Genomic DNA, 19,744 nt, shown 5'->3' with positions numbered 1-19,744 from the left:
AAGATGGGTTTGAAAATCCGCCTGAGTGCATGCTGTAGTCTCAATTCATTCGGTCATTGAAGTAAATACTAGATTTCTGACACATTATTTTGAGACAAAAACATATTCTGTGAGAAAATGGAAGAAGCGGGAGTTTGCACCCAGAGATAAGTGAATAACACTGTACAGGTTGAACCGATTCAAAGTAATTCCTTATGCACACAATCTGTTATTTTGTCAGTTTTGTAGACTGCTTTGTCACCATACTCAAGAATCAGTGTCTAGTCATTTAGACTTGGGCTTTTGAAAGTGTCTGTATTTACAGAAATCTCACAAAAGACAAATGTAAGGTTTTAAGCACCAGTAAGTTCAGTACAAAAGCACCGCTGGCGACATTCAGCTCAGAGCCGTGGAAAAGTTAAAATGAGTGTTTTTATGCTGCTGTTAAGCTGTAAAGCTCGAACAGACGGACGAGAGGAAACAACTCCAGACTGTCTGTCACAACTGTCATAAATCAGATTCCCAGCATGCATTCACACACAGACAAAAAGAAGAAAACATTCATATGCTTGCTTCCAATTTAAGCTACATTTCTACAGGCACATTTGAACAGTTCTCCACAAAATGTCCCTTTTGCACTGTTGGAGAAGATAAAATCTTCAAACCAAAGAACTGCTTGGGTTGCAAATACTTCAACAAGAGACTTTCTGATATTGAATTATGAGAGAGAGAGAGAGAGAGAGAGAGAGAGAGGGAAGAAGAGAGATGAATGTAACGTAATAAAAACAAATCTTTAGTCTAATAACGCCTCTAACATTACGCATAATTCTAATCACCTGTGCTTCTGCTTTATCAAATTGAATTATCAAATTAATGATAGTGTTAAATAAATGATCCGTAAGTCTCTGAACGTGTGGCACGAATTACAGCACAATAATTTGGTCGCAGTGTGTCAGTCATTCAGCATATCTTTGGTAGATGTTTCTTCAACACCAAAACAAGCACCTCGGACCCTCTCTCTCTCTCTCTCTCTCTCTCATTTCTGTCAGCTGTGACAGCACGTTCAGCCACACAAAATGGAAATGTATAATTACTACGGCGTCAAATGCTAATTAAAACTTTGCCTAATAATACTTTTCAATAATTACACATCCCAAATGGATTCTGGGAGAGACGAATGTCTAACTTAGGCAATTATGGCGGCGTACTTTCTGCCTCTGAGAGAAATGAGCCATCCACATACAAGAATAAAGAAATCTCCCAGCAAACCACATACAAACCTCGAACGTATGAGCAGAGGGATTTTGTGGGCATAAAAACAGATGAATCAAAGAAAGCAATATCATTAACTTATAAATCGACGCTAGTATAAAGCTCACAAAAAGCTGATGGTGAAAATACAGCATGAGGCAACAATCAATCTCACCACACAGCCAATCAGAAGAGTTGTCTCTGTTAGCGCGTTTTCTCGTGCTTTCATCGCACATACTGTAACTCATACCATGGCTGCATCCAAAAACTATTGACTGGTAGTGTATATTTGTATGTAATGTATGTTTGTTAATTCGAGGGTATTTAAGTGATTTAAGATGAATAACATTCTGTGCTTACAAACTGAAATGAAGTGGTTGTTTTCTACAAGGTGGACACAGTTCTGTTCATAACAGTAGACCTGCTGGTGAAGAAGTGACAGGAAATAAAAAGAAGGGGGAGACAGAGATAATGGGGAAAATGAAGAAAAGGGAAGTGAAGGTGCAGCGCAAGAGTGAACCTTTAATTATTTTCCACGATTCCAGAATAAGAATTTAGACCTTTTTATTTGATGACAAATAATAGGGTTGTGGATGTATAACTATATATGCAGGGGAAAAGGGGGCAAAATAGCACCTTTTGGGGTACAACAGCTTGTCACTGGAGCAGTATTCTTATAAGGACATCTTTGTTCCCTTTTTTTTTTTTCTTTACCCCTAATAGGCCTACAAATTAGTAACTTATGGGTTTGAATGACTAAATTCTAAGGTACTAATATGTTCCTATTAGGAGTAAAAATTGTACAAAGATGTCCTTTTAAGAGTACTGCTCCAGTGACAAGCTGTTGTAACCCAAAAGGTGCAATTTTGGCCCTTTTTTTTTCTGTGTGGCCTGGATGAGTGTTAGATCTCCCGGCCTGAAATTGCACCCCAGTCCAGCCCTGCAGCGAAGGATACATCTTTGCTGCCTTCAATATTCAGTAATGAAAATGTAGAATTTGGATATGAACGTCTCTTGATGCCTTCCTGCCTTCGAAGGCAGCATTTTAGAGATTTCAGATGGTCAGGATCTAAATTTCATTCATTTCCTCCAGGAGACAGAAGATTACGGCATCTATTTGAATAACATTGTCAATTAATTATTAATTAATAAATAAATTATTTTAAATGAATATGAAATTTGATGCTTCATGCATCTTGTTTATATTTTCTTTTTTATTATTGAATGCAAATTAGAACACTATACTTCTATCACCCTGTGGGAAAAACAAACTAGTCAACACTGCTGCATTGGGGACTCTAATATCCACAGAGGGACATGCTGCTCCCCGTAATCTTGCCGTTTCCTCTTTTGGAAAGTCATGAAAATGGAATATTGAATTTTATTTCTTTTGATTTTTTCTTTAATAATCCAAGATCATTTTTTGTATGAAAACATTTTGTTCCACAGGAGTCTTATGAATCTTATGAGTTTGAATGACATGAGGATCAATAGACAATGACAGAATGTTTATTTCATTACATGGCAGATTTATGCCACATCATTTTAGCCATTTTTTTTTAAACCAACAACCTTGGTTGGTTTAAAAAAAAAAAAAAAAAAAAAAAAAAAGTTTTAAACATTTGGCTCTTTAAAGGTATATGTGCCCATAACCAACAGTGAGATTTTTAAAAGTGTTGTCTAGTTTTTATTGAAATACTTTGGCCTATCCATTTAATATATGAATTAGCTAATATAAAATCTATTATGTTAGATTATATAAAAGTCACCTGTTGTGTAATTTCCCTGAAAGGTTATTGAGTGGCTATTTTATGCCAATGGCATCATTTTGAGGTGAAGCCATCTGTTTGTTGAACAATGGCAGAAAAGGGATGTGTTTGTTAATTAACCTGCTAAGAAACAGTTCGAATATTGTGAAGGCATTTGGCGCCGCTAGTGGTCTGAAATGACACCTTTCGACAGATTCCTTAACATACACTAATGTCACTTTCTCCCAGCATTCCTCTTCTGCACAGAGCTCTAATTAATCCCGAACAGATAATGTGGTGTGCGGCCTTTGTAATTATCACACAAAACTCTTAATTCGCCAATAGCCCCGTATTTCATCTCAAATTTAAAAATGGGACCGTTATCACAGATGCATATCACCTCTTCATCTTAATTGATAATTACGGCGGTGTTAATTTGCAGCCATCTATTATCACACATGCAGGTAGAGTTTTTATCAGGGACTGAGAAATTAAATGGGATTGTACTATGGGACTGTTCATCTAAGTGCAGTGATTCTCCTCCACGGATATGCAGCTAAAGGGAAGTTTCAGTTTTAAAATGACAAATAGTGACTAACTGGTTTAAATGCATATTTATTGAAAATGTGTTATATAAAAGACAAAATTTTGTACATAGTTTTAATGTATGCAGTGATACTAGGTGCAAAGATCATTACGTTTTGTTAAAGTTACATACGTGTTTCACATACTACAATCAATAATACTTTATCATGTTACCTGACCTCTGAATGCAGAGAGAGTCTTTTGTACCAAGATACACGTGAAATCATTAAACATAAATGAAATACTATCAAAAAAGTAAAGAATCTTAAAACAAATGAGAGGCAGCTCATTCATAGGTGTGGATTCAGGTGGGAAATTTAAGCCCAGGAAGACGAATGATTCTCATCCTTCCTCTGTGTCAGAGGTTCTTTGGACTCTCCTTTCCTCTTCCTGAAAAACAACCTTTTTTTTCTTCATCTTTCTCTGATTATATGACTTCACATGCAGGACAGTTGTACTGTGGTATTTTGACGAGATTTTCAGTATGAAATTGTTCTACTTTTTTGTCATACATGACCAAATCTGTTTGCAAAACATTTTCAGATGTTTGCAGAATGACAATGTTGATCTGCGTCTCATACAGTGGTTTAACATCCTTCCATTATATAAAAGTTAAATTCAAAGAGTATATGGAGTGCTCTAAAATATTTCACGTAAGCACAAGCAGACACACATTGGTGCACACATACCACAATTTCAAATGAGCATTATAAAGATTGTACAATAATGTGCTAATAAAAGTGGTGCTGGAATGTGTTTATATCTGAAATCGAGGGCCGGCATTCATTTTACAGACACACAAACATATGGAGGGACCGTCTGAGTGGAAGTGAGTTGTATATGGATCATTGTCCCTGCAAATGCTGTGTCAGGACTCTAAGATGTAGCTTTGGCTATCAAGATGGGATAGTATAGAGCAAACTGTTAGTAAAAAACAAACAAACATGTAAACACCTGTCCATAACTGTAGGCACACCGGTGCTTGCTCTTGAAACATCGTACCCAAGGCGAAAAAACATGTTGAGGTTAAACAGCTGCCGTCATTGGACTTTTCTGTCTTGGGTCTGAGTGTCGCGTCTCTCCGTACGCGTAGCGCTCTGGGCTGCTGTTGCGGTAGCCGCCACGGTTCATGGTGTCGAAGCGAGGGCCTCGGAGGGGTATGGTGGGAGATGGGGGCACGTCCTGTCGAAGCGGGCCTCTCTGCTGTGGAGGATGGTGATAGTACCCCGAGTCGTTCTGCCGGGGGTCCACAGGGCGAGGGTAGTTATCTCTGGGAGGGTAGTTGGGGTGGTAGCCGGGCTGTGGGTTTGGGTAGTGCGTTGGGTCCCTGTGTCCAGCCCACGGCTGCACGGGAAATTCATTAGGTTCGACTGGTGCTCTTCTGCAAGACAGGAAAGATAAAGGAAAGTTATGTTCTGAAAAGTGATGGTCTGATGGTGATGATCAAAGAGTTAAGCATGACTTTACAGTGATCAAGTAAAATTTTATCAAGAAAAAAGAAAAAGTTTTATGAAACTGATCTGTTTCAAAACCAAGAAGCTGCTCAAATAGAAAACATTTTTAACCTTTTCGGATTATACATATGATAATATAATATTATATATAATATAGTATGAATAAACACAACAATTACAATGAACACAACCATTCAAAAGATTGGGATCGGTAAGATTTCTTAATGTTTATAAAATAAGTTTCTTATGTTCATCAAGGCTGCATTTATTTATTTATATACAGTAAAACAATAATATTATGAAATATTATTACAATCTAAATTCCATAAAAGAAAATTCCTGAAATAGCAAAGCCGAATTTTCAGCATCATTCCTTCAGTCTTCAGTGTCACATGATAGTTCAGAAATCATTCTAATATGCTGATTTATATATATAATACATTTTACTTGGTACTGATAGTATTAACAGAAAATAGTTAATGTTTGTGTCTTAAATGTAGCCAGGTCTAGACATGTGCCGGTGTTCTGTCGATTTGTCCTGCCCTGTCAGATTTTGCTACCTCCCATTAAAACAGTGGGTAGTATATAAATATTTTTTCTACCTAATAGATTACGTTTTATTAAAGTCTACACCTACACCAACCCTAAACCAACCAAACAGTAATGCAGATGCATTAAATGTTGTTCAGCATGAGAAAAAGGACACAATATTGATAAGAGCATGCGCAGCAAACCCTGGTAGGAAAATCTGACAGGTAGGATAAAATGTCAGGACACCTGTATTAGGTAATGTGATATATCATTATATATTACAAATTATTCAGAATTTGGAATGCATTTTAAGAATAATTTTCCCATCAACTGGTTAAAATGAACAACACCGCTGTATGCAGACTGAAAGACACGCGTGCACTCTGATGTAAACAAGCACGCATGAGAAGCACATGGGACATGTGAGAAACGCAGTGAATGAAAGCACAATCTCACACTGACAGCAGGTGGCGCTAAACTGCGGAAAATGCAGCGCTCACCCTAGAAACCCCGTAAATAGAGCAGCTGCACTACTTTATAAAACATTATATTAAATAGCCATTCAGAATTTGTGGATTCACTATGGTGTTAATCACAGTGCCAAATAAATATTTAGACTAAATAGGCTATTTATTTTCAACCTTTTTTCATTTTAATCTTGACTACAACATGCCCTATATATTGTTTGAAAGCGTTTTGATTCATTATTGTTCATTCACACTTTACATTAAGGCTTCATTAGTTAACGTTAGTTAATTCATTAGTTAACAAACTGCCAATGAAAAATTATTCGGAACATTCATTAATCTTAGGTATTCAAATATTTAATAACACTTTGTTAAATTCGAAAGTTGCAGCTGTGTTATTTAATGAGCGAACATGAACTAAGTCTTGTATTTTTTAACAAAGATTAATAACTTCTGTAGCAAATGTAGCTATTGCTCATGTTAATGTTAATGCTTAACTAATGAGGTCTTATTGTAAAGTGATACCTATGGGTCTTTATAGTTTAACTTTATATATTTTTCTGTATTGTTTTATTGTACTTTAATGTTCAGTTATATTTGTTATACAAAAAAAGTTATTTAACCTATTATACTGTATTATGACCACTCTAATACGAAATTTCAATACCATGATAATACCGTATAAAATACTGTGACAAAAGCATTAGCAATTAACCGCAACAGGAAAATTTGATAACAGCATATCCCTAACCAGGTCTGGTATCTATGACAGCTTCCATTTGGCCAAAGCGAGCCCATGAGGCTCTGTTTGACCAACATGTCAACAACCAATCACAGTTCATTTCGTTCATCGTCACGTTTTTCGGGGCGTGGAAATGTCGTCACAATAACAGACCGTTGTGTAAAACTCTCAAGACACATTTTAAAGATTCTACGGTGCGAACTTTAAATATTTCACATACTTTTTAAACTCCAGTCTTTAGTTGATCATGATTAACACGGTGCCTTTCTTCTTTCGTGAGGGGTTTTGGCGCCACGGTATGTTTGTTTCCAGGCAGAATGTTATAGAATGCGACACACACATCTCACGGAAATCCTCTATATTTCAACCAATCTTATGACGCCTTCCGACACTCCTGAAGTGTTTCCAATTTTGTGTCCCATATGCATTAGCTAAGCAGCTAAACAGCTAATGTCTCACTCTATTGGAATCAACTTTCTGCGTTCACATGAAGATCACTTATTTGTGTTAAGGGAGTGAGTCATTACACAAGTTACTACCTATGAAGAGTGCTTAAAATTAGCACTTGAGGGTCTCTTTTAGTTAGGATGCTACCTTAGAAACTAGCTACATATGTGGACCGAAGACCACCAGTCACTTTACTAGAGAAGCTTAAAGATTTAGCTCTGCAGATCGTACACTAAAATGCAGCAAGGATCAGGAGCCTGAAGACCAACAGATAACAGAATACAGTAACTCCTAATCTGACCAGTGGCATTTTGTGAAGAGTGAGAGGAAGGGAGGGAGGGTGAAAGTGAGTCCTGGTTTTATGATCCTGTGTTACATGTGCTGAGGCAAGCATGACATTCCAAGGACCATCAACATAAACATACATTTGAACATGTCTCAAGCATATACAAAGTCTGGGACAGGGACTGACATGCGGTCAGGGTCCCTTGAGACAGCAGACAGTTGGCCATCTCTGGTTTCCTCAAGCTGGCTGATTAGGGTATAATCTCCACTGTAAGGTGAGACACTGCACACTAATTCGGCATGGATCACCTTTCATAGCACAATTTCAGATTTTTCCAGCTCTCACGCTGCTGTGCTCTGATGCAGAGTTCAGAACTCAGAATGAAATCCAGAATGCAGAGTTACAGTTATATTACACCTCAGCTGAAAGACTATCAGAACGAAACCAATGAGAAAGAGAGCGAAGACAAAACCAGACAGAGCACAGTATGATCATTCGCTTTCGCCAGACAGCTGAATCAGCTGTCTTCCTCCCTCCCCTCCTTCTCATTCCGGTCATAGATCAGGCTAGTATCAATGAAAACCTCGGCATGCAATGTCTTAAGGAGCCTGGATCGTTGTGTTTGAGTTTCCAAACCATCCCCTTTAACTTATTTATGTGTACGACGTGTCTGTGAACAAGCTTCTCGTGATACTGATGGCAGTATCAATTAGCTGCTTTAGTGCAAGATGGTCCGTGTACGTGTTTCACACATATCGTGTTACTCCTGCTGAATGTGGAAAACATCAGAAAGCCCTTGGCGGAAAGCGCACTCTTTCACTGTGGTCTCGTTCCCTTTAAGGGAGGATTTCCTGAAGACCTGGAGGGCAAGAAATCAGGCATTCCAAAAATCATCTTAATCTCTCCAAAGCTGTGACCACCCATCCACTGGGACAGCCGGGCATCTGGACACACGCACTCCCTCTTGACCCTCTCAGTCAGTCATTTGCTATATCATTGGCTGTGATGTCACAGCCTCAGCTGTCCCAGATAGGCAGTGTGTGTGTGTGTGTGTGTGTATAGTGTGTGTGTTTGCAAAGTGAAGGCCAAAATCATCATTACTGTTGCAGGTTATCAACTTTGCAGTGACTGCCTGCACCTGGTTTTGCTAGCTTATTCAAGACCTCACCTCAAGTCCGGAACAATTAATCTTTACTGTTCTCAAACCCATAGTCTCCTACTCCTACAGGCTATTACAAAACACAAAGTGCTTATACTTCTGTTCTGGTTTAATCTTTTCTTGATGTTGAGTCCTGCAGTTTTGAGCGACGGTCTACGGGGACAGTAGGACACAAGAGGCCTAGAGGGTGAAGAATGTTCCACTGTGAATACAATCAACAGCTGGGGAAACCAGAGGAAGCAACAAGACTGGAAATCATTACTGGCACTTTCCATGAACAGGGTACAAAATAAGGCCTGAAACACCTTTTTTTTTTTGGTCACTGAAAGGAGGTACTTAATCTTCAGAAAATATTGATTGTTAACCTCAGGAGGCCAACCTAAATTTATATTTTCTTCTATAGGTTTAGACATTTTTAAAAACCCTGTTGTAATACAAGTTTTCCTCAAAGTTTTAAACAAATCATTTAAAACCAGGACCCTTTTTTCTTATCAACAATTGCATTCATTTAGACGCAGAAAGTCTTTACGACTAAATCAAACGGGAGGCTTCACCTTCACCTCAGCGACAGATGCTAGTCAAACCCAGCTGCTGTGATGTCTGTTAATCAAAGAAAAAAAGTGCAAATCAATAACTTTTGTAGCTTTAAAGATTGAACAATTTTTAATTTAGAATTTAGTGTTAGATAACTTTATTCAATTTCCGTATATTTCCACCTACCACCTACAGTCTTTTTAGCGATTTGAATACTTTTTGAGTAACTAAATTACTTTTCAGACAGTGTTTAGTAATTTAAATACAATTTTGATGATGTAATTAGTACTTGTAATTAGTATTATATTATTATATATACACACACACATTGTGTACCATTATTCCCATAATGTTCCTACAGTATTCTACTAACCCCCTCTTATCAATTTCGACCCCTCTTGCCCTCCCTTAAAAAAAAAGCTGGGAAATCAGGAAGTGGCAGCATGTTATTTAGAACAGGCATGCAGTTTGAGAATCAGTGATCAAGATAAGAACTTTAGGCCCATTCTTGTACAAGTATCTCATGGCATGAATTTAGTACTCAGCCCGTGAAATTCTGATTTTTCAAACTAGATGTACTAAAGTGGTATGTGACACTCTGGGACACATTTCCCTCCTAGTTTAAAGACTCTGTGCAACTGCCTTTGGGGCTTGGTTGGGAATTACAAGACATTCCAAATGTGCAGTTATTTAAATGGTTTTGTGGGCTCAACAGCTGGGAGCAGCTGTTTTAGGCACCCATGGCCCTTAGTCAGGGTAGATGGCATATTTAATCACTTGAATGAAAACGAGGCTGTAAGGGATAGAAATACAGACTGCTCAATGGAATGTATTGAGTTCCACAGATTGGTCAGCTGACAATTAAATCAATAATAATCACTGATTCCAAATCCAGTGAAAAACAACGAAAACAAAACAAAAATGCGAAATGTGTAAAAAAACTATTCCATCCACCCTAAGCACCTAAGAAAAAAGGAAAGGTACCACATACAGTCCCTACAAATATTTAGAGCTTTACAAAGTCATTCAGAATGATAACGTATAAATGATTATGGCATGATTCCCTTTTGATAACCACATGGATAAACAGTGCAGACTAAATTAGTCCCCTGAGAAACTCCTGCAAAGCAAATAGCTTAAAAAAACTAAATGATCTTCTTTCACAGAATGAACAATGAAAGGTATATTAAAAATCTGCCTGCAGTTCTCAATCATGCAGTGAGCAGATGCAGACAAAATGTTATTCTGGGCCGTTTTACCATTACTTTCAAACCGTGATGACAGCCATAAGCCAGCATGTTATACACGGAGACATCTTCACTTTCATATCAGCCAAAATTCAAAGTGAGCAAGAGACTGCTGTCTTCATTTGGGCTTCCTAACCCAGTTAAGCACTTATGAAGCTCAAGGTAACAAAGTTTCCCTCATAAAATTAGATTTCATTACCAACTCAATGACTCTTTAATGATAGAGAAACCAAAACAAAAGAGCAATATAGGTAAAGTGAGAAATAATGAAAGATAAACGCTTCGGTCGTCCATCACCAGAGAGAGAAGAGGGAAAAAACAGAAGGTACCAGCTGTTCACTCCTCAAACCTTCATCCTGGAACATCAACTCCAGTGTCTGATTGGTGAATGTTGTCTGGTAAACGTCTGTTATCTCATTCTTGCTGTTGTCACTGAGGACCGTCGTGTTCTGCTGTCTGTAAAGCTTTTCGGTTGAGGAGATTGTAGCTGACAATCATTTCTTGACACGGAAACATTCAAACCAGAGTATTCTAGCTACCCTAGACAGGAGCTGCCCTGAAATAAGTGCCATGTTTTGGAGATTACATCAGAGCTCCCATAGTGCACCTGGCTGAAAAAGTAACACTGTGGACCATCTGAAGGCCGGGCTGTTTATTCAGCTGCTCTCGGGAACCGTGCACCTTACCCTCACACACATTGGCATGTACACAAACAGACGGCCTGCTGACCTCTGGCCGTCATATAACACCGGGAAGGATCCCACCGAGATTACAAATCCAGGCAGGATTATTTGGTTAGAATATCGACCTTATATTGGGAGCGGAGAAACCAAACCAAACATTCAGCTCTCATAACAAACCTAGTTAACAAGATAGGTGTCTAATGTTATTGCATGACCTAAAATGTAATTACACAAATTAGGAGCAACATTAGACTTGAAACTCTGATTATTTTGCCAGATCTAATTGAATTTCTTCCTCAAATTTACTGCTGTAATATCGGCGGTAACTGAAGCTTCGCATCGCAGATGGCTTTGACAAAAGGCAAGTGAAAATGAGCAACTGAACTTATTCTTTCACAACACTCAGCCTTGAGAGTGTGAATTGAATAGGCGTCCGTGTGTATGTGTGAGAACTGTATGAAAGGTATGTGATGGGTGCTACATGTCTTCAAAGATGAGTCAGGCGGTTAAGTGGTCTCATTCTCGTGAAGTCTGAAATAGATCAGTTGCATTTTTTTTTTTGTGGATCCTGCTGCTCAGGCTGAGAATGTCCAAGTACGAATAATACCTCCTTGAAATGGCGCCAAATGGCCAGCTATTCCAAAACCTCGAAGCGAATTCTAAGCGCTGAATGAGTAATGATTGACCGCGTTTGCCGCAGCAAGTGAAACCATCAAAAAATTTCCACCTGCTTCATTTAATCATTAGCCTAATATTCTCCATCTGCTACCTGATGGTGTGCTAATGGATGCCGGGGCTGAACGGCACTAAATGAGGTTTGCTCTGTTGAAGTCACGCTTGCTCGCTCGGATGGGAGACGGTTTGGGCAGAAGCTCGCAGCTCGCCGCTCGTCGGACACCTATGAGCTCACCTGCGGGAGACTCCGAACAGCAATCAGCCATCATGTCTTTTCAACGCCAATGACAATTTACAATCTGACGCGCCTCACAGGAGCACACAAATTTTCACGAATTTCAGAAGGAGTGGAAAACGAAAACCAGAGAAGGAAAGTAAAAGGAGGAAAAAAAAAAAGTGAGAAATCGGAGGACGGGGTGAGGAGGTCCAGCCTCGCGCAGATGGTGGGTGTTGGTTGCCAGGGCAACATTGAACAGGCAGAACAATGAAAATATGGCATTATTTTCCAGCGCTCTCATCAAATGTAACCTTCTTCCCTCATCACAAGCTCTTTTCTGGCATTTGCGGTGTTGAAACTGACAGCTCGCTGGCTAATGTAAAAGATACAAGAACAATTTACTGACATTTGCACAAACTGCTTCAACAGAGTCTTTTAAGCTCTCCTGAGGTTCGACAACAGCGTGTTTTACACTCATTTATACTACAAAGAAACTTTGAGAGATCTTCTAACATGAGGCGGAATAAACAATCAGACCATTGTGACCAGTCTGAAGAGGTCTGGGATGGCCCACTAGCAGAAAAGCAAAAAAGTGTGGGACTAAGGAAGAATTAGAAGGGTCTTTTTTTTGGTTTTCTAAAGAAAGGAACTGGTTAGTTTTAAAGTAAAGGACAGGATGAGGGAGAACGGGTGATAGTGATTGATTTGTGCACTAGAGAATAGCTCCAAAAATGTTCCATTTGACCAGAGTTCATTGAAATGGGCCACCATCTGTGCATTCAGCACTCAATTATCACTAAAAAGGTCCAATGAAAGCCCTAACACAATGAATCACAAATTTGACTTGCCCACTTAATCCAATAATCTGGAGGCAGGTGGCGAACGGTTCTTCTGATTGGCTGACCCCGAGCTGAGCACACTGGGAAATAAGTGGGTGTATCAATGCACTAATGGTTATAATTAGACACACATGGAAAAGCTGCACGCTTTCGTGACCAGGCCAACCTTCAGTCGACTGCATAACTAGTGACCTCAGCGTGGGACGGACACAGATTTGAAACTCTTCCAGTTTCGAAATGGTGTAATAACGAAAGCAATACTCTGCCACAGGCATTTTTGGCTCACGTTTGGCCCCCGTTTTGCGTCAGCACAAAAAACACGTTGTACCCTAATAGATCTAGAGACTTAACACTGTTGAGGAGCGTTATTTAGAAGGGAAATGACTTTGAAAGTACACCCCGGGGTGGTTGATACTAAAATCTGTTGCGATAAGCCATTTTGGGGGAGTGAAATCTTAGTTCACCCCTGTAATGATGCTGCAGGGTAAGTGATAAATACTTTATAAGTGTTTTAGCACTTTATTTCAATTCAATGAGTGCCTCGCCAACACTTTTAAAAAGTTCATCAGTTGCAAGTTTTAGATTTCTTAATGCGTCTCATTCGTTATCAGTTATCCGTTTATAGTCGTCTGCAATCATGTGATGACAGATCCACACTTACATGAGCCAAACTCATAAACCGTGACCCTCACAGCAACACCAGCGCTGTTTACACAGACCGGAGAGGGCAAACAGACTGTGGACTTTACGAGCCAACATTCACGCCTGTGCGCTTGCCTGTTTGTTTGCGCTGGCCGTCGTGGTCGGTCAGGCTCAGCAAACACTGAAAGACGTGATTGAGAACGATAGAAGCGTCGGTGGAGAAAAAGACAGACAGAAAGAGGCAGCCGTAACTTTAGGCGGCTCCAGAAATGCGCTCTGTGATCAGGTTACAGAGCTGCAACCGCATGGCCGTCTCCCCGGAGAGGATCAGGTGAATTCCCAGGATAGGAGGGCCTCAGAAGGCAGACACTCCAGATTTAATTATACGCTTTAAAGAGGATTATTCAGCTCTGCATGAGAGAGACGGATGACTACCTGCTCTCCCTCTCTCTTTCTTTCCGTCTTCTCATTTTCTAGCTCTCCATCTCTTCTCATTTTGTCATGAAGGATGTGGGATTAATGAGTGAAGGCTCTTACCTGGGCAGGGAGGCGTACTGTCGCTCGACGTCCTCATAGCGGGGTGTCAGTCTGGGGTCAGGGTTTCTCATTGGCATCTGGTAAAGGGCAAGAAGAGAGCAGAGTGAGAAAGAGCCGAGGCAGTGTACATGACAACGTCACAATGATTGACTTCAATACAGCTACTGCGGTGTGTGGCAGTGTCAACAGGGCAGAATACACACAAAGCATGTTGTACATAATAATTCTAGATGTAAAAAATTATTCAGCTTGAGCATTTAAGGCTATTACAAACAAAATCAAATCAACATCAAACACAAAACTAGCTGTAAATAACAATCACGATATCACAACGCTTGAATGCATTTTAAATAACTGATCATAATAATAAATAAAAAATTTTTACAATGAACAGTGCTCCACTGCTGATTAGCACTTATATTTTAACTATTTTAAAACATTATGATTCTTTAATAAATTAGTCTTACAATTTAAAATGACTGTATTCTATTTATAGGATATTCAATATTTTACAATGTATTTCAATATATTATAATATATTTGATATTTATTCCTATGATGCAAAGCTGAATTTCCAGTCTTCAGTCTTACATGATCCTTCAGAAATCATTCTAATGTGCTGATTTGGTCCCCTCCCCACCCCCCAAAAATGTCATTATTATTATCAATGTAAAAAAAAAAGGAAGTAAACAGTAATGCATTTTTTAAAGATTCATAGATGAATAGTAAGTTCAAAAGAACAACATTTATTTGAAACAGAAAAGTAAAATTTTGAAACATTATAAACATATTTACTGTCACGTTTTACAGACACTGAAATGAATGCATCCTTGCTGAGGAAAATATATATAAAATAAAAAGTTATAATTTAATTAAGTTATAAATATATATTTTTTTAATAATTCATTAATACTTCAAATAACTGTTTAATATAATGATACTTAGTCTTAATTAAATAACACTCTATAGTAGCTACACACATTCAACATCACTCACTTTTATGAAGGTGACACTATGGTGTCTGAAGAGCCACTAAACCCACAATTAGAAATATTGAATAGAATATAATGAAACATTATATTCTAATTTCAATTGTGACCCCAGATTTAAAATGCCATTTTCGCCTTGACCACAGGTTAATTTCTCAACTTGGCACAAGGACACCGACTCCACCTGTGCAGACACCCCTATCGGTCTCATCACATTACTTTGCAGTTCATTGTTAACCGTGATTTAACATGAGCGATTCATTCAATGCCACATTCTAGACCAGCATTGGCCCTGTCACTTTCTCTATCCACATTCATCACGGAGTCACCTTCCCCCTGAAATACCTGCTGTGCCCTGTAATCAAGCCATGAAAGGCGGTGTGAGTTGCTCACAAAGGCTGCTTATTGGGGGATTTAGTACTGGGAGTCTTGGGGAGGGGGTAAAAAGCCAGATCCCAGATTATGTTTTCTAAAACAGGATGGAGTCTAACAGTCCTCCAACCCTCCTGGACTAAGCCTGACTCAAGCCCAAGGAAGAAGCAGATTAACTGTGCGCATTACATTAGCAAGATGAGCAATCTCCTAAAAGACGGGCTAAACCTCCCCTCATTCAGCATGCAGATTTGGGAGCATCTCCTGTTTCCTTCTCCTAAAGACCAGTGCTTTCAATGGGATTTGTGTGCAATGACCATGCCATTTAGAGCCAGAATAAAACATTCAGACTTTGGTGAGACTTCCCCCATTTGTCTCGCAGTTGCCTCGTCCCTCTTCAGCCCAAAAAGCAAAAAGATGACAGAGCATTGGGAACTGTGAGAACTGTACCCTGACACATATAGGCAACTTAATAAATTATAAATTCTGACATATAATCCATGAGGAAATTATTCCAGTAGATTTAGCAGGGCTTGACAGATGAAGGTTGGGGCCATTATGGAAAACTGGCTGCTTTTCCGAGGGGCAATATGTGTGAAATTGTGTCATCTGTCTAAATGAGTTGATTTTAAATACACAGCTCGCCCGTGCCACAACCCTCTCTCTCCACCGTCCTCATAACAGCTGCCCTCCTGCCTGCATATTAGCCACATTTTTCCTCTTAGTCTCAAACAAAAAATGTCTTCAGGGCTTCAATATATATATGATGAAAGCAAAGGCACACATTACCTGTGAAAAAAAGAAAGGCTAGTTGAGCGAGAGGTCAGTGAGGAAGTGCTTCTGAACGAAAGAGGAAATGTCCTCGGTTTCAATCAGACATATCTTCCTCGCTCTATCTTTGCCTCTCCTTCACGAGACGCAATGAACTCCATGTGTAACAGAAGTGAGAGTCTTTGAATGTTGATGACAGTGAAATTCAGAACGGTGAAGATGCCTGGAGGGTTAACTTATCTTCAAATGGAGCAGATATCAGTATCTGACGCAGGCGTTTAAAACTCAATATTTGGTATAGAAAAATGTAAAGGATTTTCCCCCTACAGGGATCGATATCAGGCTGCATTTGTCCCGCTGTAATGACGGCAGTGATTTGCTTCATTATTTGGCTGTGCCCTCGCATTCACACCATGTTGCTAACTGTGTCCACACTCTGCCCTCTCACCATCTGTGCTTTCAACTCTGACAGAAGCTGCCAATCCTTGCCGACCGAAAACCAGCCAATCAGGAGGAAACGGACAAACTGAGGAGCATGAAACGAACACCCCCTAACCCTGAAACTGATAACAGTGCGTACGAGGATAAAACCACCTTTCCAGACACCTAGCCTGTAGCTAGAAAGGAGATGAAGAGATCAATGATGGCTTCCCTCATTTGAGGGCTGATCAGATATAGAAGTGGTGTGGCACAGCAGTTAAGGCTGGTATCCGGAAGGTTGCCGATTCGATCGGAGCACGAAGTGAGTCATCACCACCGTGCCCGAGGAGGTCTGTAATACCTGGAGTGCGATCTCCGTTAGCATTTCCATTCATCTGCCATCTTTCCATGCACAGAAGCATTCAAGCTGCTAATGTCTTGTGACTAATCATGCAGGGAATTTACATTATTACAACACTGATTGGCTGAAGGTACCATGTAGATAGTCTTAAACCCTTTACAAGTGATTATTCTGAATTGTGATATCAAAGAAAGCTGCTCAAGTCTATTTCATACCTTTAAAGAGCCCTCAAAGAAAGGGTAATACACACTGGTAAAACATTTGCTATAGAATAGGATGCAACAGTTGGCTTCCATGAGTAAAAACACAGCTCATTTTCTCCATAGGGCTACTGTTTTTTAACAATAAATATACAACTTTAAAGTAAGACTTGCTGTAAGCTGAGAGGTTGTTGATCGATGGAATATGCTTTTGTTAAAGCCATAAGTGCACATTATTTTAAATGGGGTTAATAGTTGAACTTCTGGGGTAAACTACAATAAACATGATTCTGAAAAAAATTATACCGGCTTTGAAAATGATGCCACACAGTAGTGGGGTTTGTAGATTGCATACTTGTACCTTGTCTTTGTGTACAATTTTCAAACAAAATTTGCAATTATGTAATTTATATGATAGCTGGTTGGTTTGGTTAGTGACTATGGGACTATTTTCTATGGGAAATACTTCTATACTTCAAGGCACTAAAAAGTGGGCAGGCACTGTTGAGTTCAAAAATCTTAAGACACTAACAATGCAAGAAAAGTTAATGAGAACACACTAACCAGCCAAACATTGACCACTTGATTGGACCCTTGAGTAAACTGATCATTTAAGGTGTTTTTTCTTTCTTTTTTTTTTTTTTACTAAACACCACAACAAAAAAAATTAATACAAACACAACAACAAACTGGTTAAATTCATTTTCATGTATCTGTGAAAACCCCTTTCTGACATCTGAATATATGAGTAGGTGTATGACTAAGTTAATTTTAATTGTGTGTGTGCGGGCACAGAGTCCAGTGTTTGTGTGGGGTGTGTGTGTTTGCTCAGGGGCACTGCAGGTCTCTCTCTGGAAAGTGTGTATTCATCCCTCCGCTCTGAGCTGCACAGGGCTCATGCATATGTAAAATACAGAGATGAAATCAGTCTGATTTTACAGTTCACTGCAGGCTCGGTAAACAAATGAATGCGAGGAGGGGAGAGGTGGAGGATGGTGTGCTGGAAGGGCAGGGCGGGGTGTGCTGTCTCACACCCTCAAATAGGCAGCACCCCGGCCTCATTAGAGTCGCCTCACCTGCAGGCGCCACTAAAGAAATCTCTTGATCTGACCGTGCAAACTCTCACCCGCGACATTATCGAGAGTTTGCTCAAGCCGGCCAAACTCGCAGGGCTGAAAATGGCACTTGTTAAATGTTAATAACCCATAAATGAGTCTATTCATGAAGAAACCTTTAGCGCTGCAGATTAATCTGTCCTTTTCACTCGCTCTAAGTGATGCTGAACAATATGCTGTTTGATCAACCTCCTTAGATGCTAAGTACATAACATCAATACATTCGACTTGTGCTAACACAAGTCATACATGTCTGGCGGCACACAATGATTGATGATAAATGTTAAATATCAAAACACAGCATACTTTTTATAAGTGAAATGGTAAGATTCATATTCAAAGGCATATGCATCAGAAAAGCTGTGACCTTGGTAGTTTGTGCATCTAATGTATTTGCAGATGTTTGTTTCATAAGCTATAAATATCAGACATTTAGGATTTCTAAATGCTGCATAACTCTCTTTTCTCTTTCTTTCTTTCTTTCTTTCTTTCTTTCTTTCTTTCTTTCTTTCTTTCCTTAAATAACTAATGCCACACTTATAAACTTATGCATGTCACTCCATTAGATAAAACAAATACAAAATATCTCAAATTTAGGCCTTTTAATTTAATTTAATTTTTAATTTTTATTTTTTTTAGTTTTCACTGATTACTAAATTACAGCAATAAATATAGTCCACTTTAGACATTCTACTAACAGTAAGTAACTTTGCAACTAAATGTCAACACATTTTTTTATTGGGTCCACAACCACAACATACAGACTATAAGAAACTTTGCAAGGTTGTGTCAACTTATTCTAAAAACCTAAAATCTAACCTAACAGTCTACTCTTGAGAACATGCAGCTGCAAATCAATAGGGCCTTTCGCACCACTTTTATTTCCAGAACTAAATGTACTGTTCTAAAGTACTGGGATGATTTTGCGCAAACTATTTCCAAGTACCATTTAAAGGGTTGCATTCGCTCCGAGATTGTGAAGTGACATAAGCTGGTCGACAGCGATATCATTTATGTGCGGCTTTCAACAACGTTAACAAAAAAGAATAACGTTGACAACAGGAGTGATCAGAGCTGGGTTTTTGTTGTGTTTAAACAAGTTATTAAAAATTGCGGAAAATGTACCATGACCGCAAACTGTTCAAGAATCGGGCCCTTGCCGCACTCCACCTGGGGTGACGATGGGCAGCAATAAACACGGTGGCGTCTGACTGACAGACACGCTGGGTGATGTGTGTCAGAGTTAAGCTTCGTAATGAAGGCCATTGGGACGGCATGGTGGGAGAGCAGGCCGATGCTGTATCCATCCCACTCGTCCCTGCTCCTTCAGAGCTAATGGCCTACAGAAAGCCATTTCACGGCATGCCGAGCAGAGGAGAGGAGAGATGAGAGGGTAATTCAGGCGGAAGAGACTGACACAGCCAGTCGTAAAGTGTCCTCCCCATCCCTTCATGCCGTGCACAATCCATGAGCCATCAGCACCATTACCTGGA

The 19,744-nt window shown here is 39.4% G+C and overlaps 1 protein-coding gene across 9 annotated transcripts in view; it reads right to left on the bottom strand.

Moving 5' to 3' along the window:
• Positions 1-3,577: 3,577 nt before the first annotated feature.
• pard3bb (par-3 family cell polarity regulator beta b) overlaps positions 3,578-19,744 on the bottom strand; it is a 287,760-nt gene continuing 271,593 nt past the window's right edge. For all 9 annotated transcript variants that reach the window (XM_052565052.1, XM_052565050.1, XM_052565049.1 and 6 more), the window contains exons 22-23: positions 14,024-14,100; positions 3,578-4,944 (exon numbers count right to left, since the gene is read on the bottom strand). In XM_052565052.1, the coding sequence (XP_052421012.1) occupies positions 4,590-4,944; positions 14,024-14,100 (432 nt within the window). In that variant the 3' untranslated portion in view covers positions 3,578-4,589. The remainder of the gene's footprint in view (positions 4,945-14,023; positions 14,101-19,744) is intronic.

Source organism: Carassius gibelio, chromosome B9 (assembly GCF_023724105.1).
Source record: "Carassius gibelio isolate Cgi1373 ecotype wild population from Czech Republic chromosome B9, carGib1.2-hapl.c, whole genome shotgun sequence".
Lineage (NCBI taxonomy): Eukaryota > Metazoa > Chordata > Actinopteri > Cypriniformes > Cyprinidae > Carassius > Carassius gibelio.
Note: the sequence above shows the minus strand (reverse complement) of the source record. Positions and strands in the feature narration are given on the sequence as shown.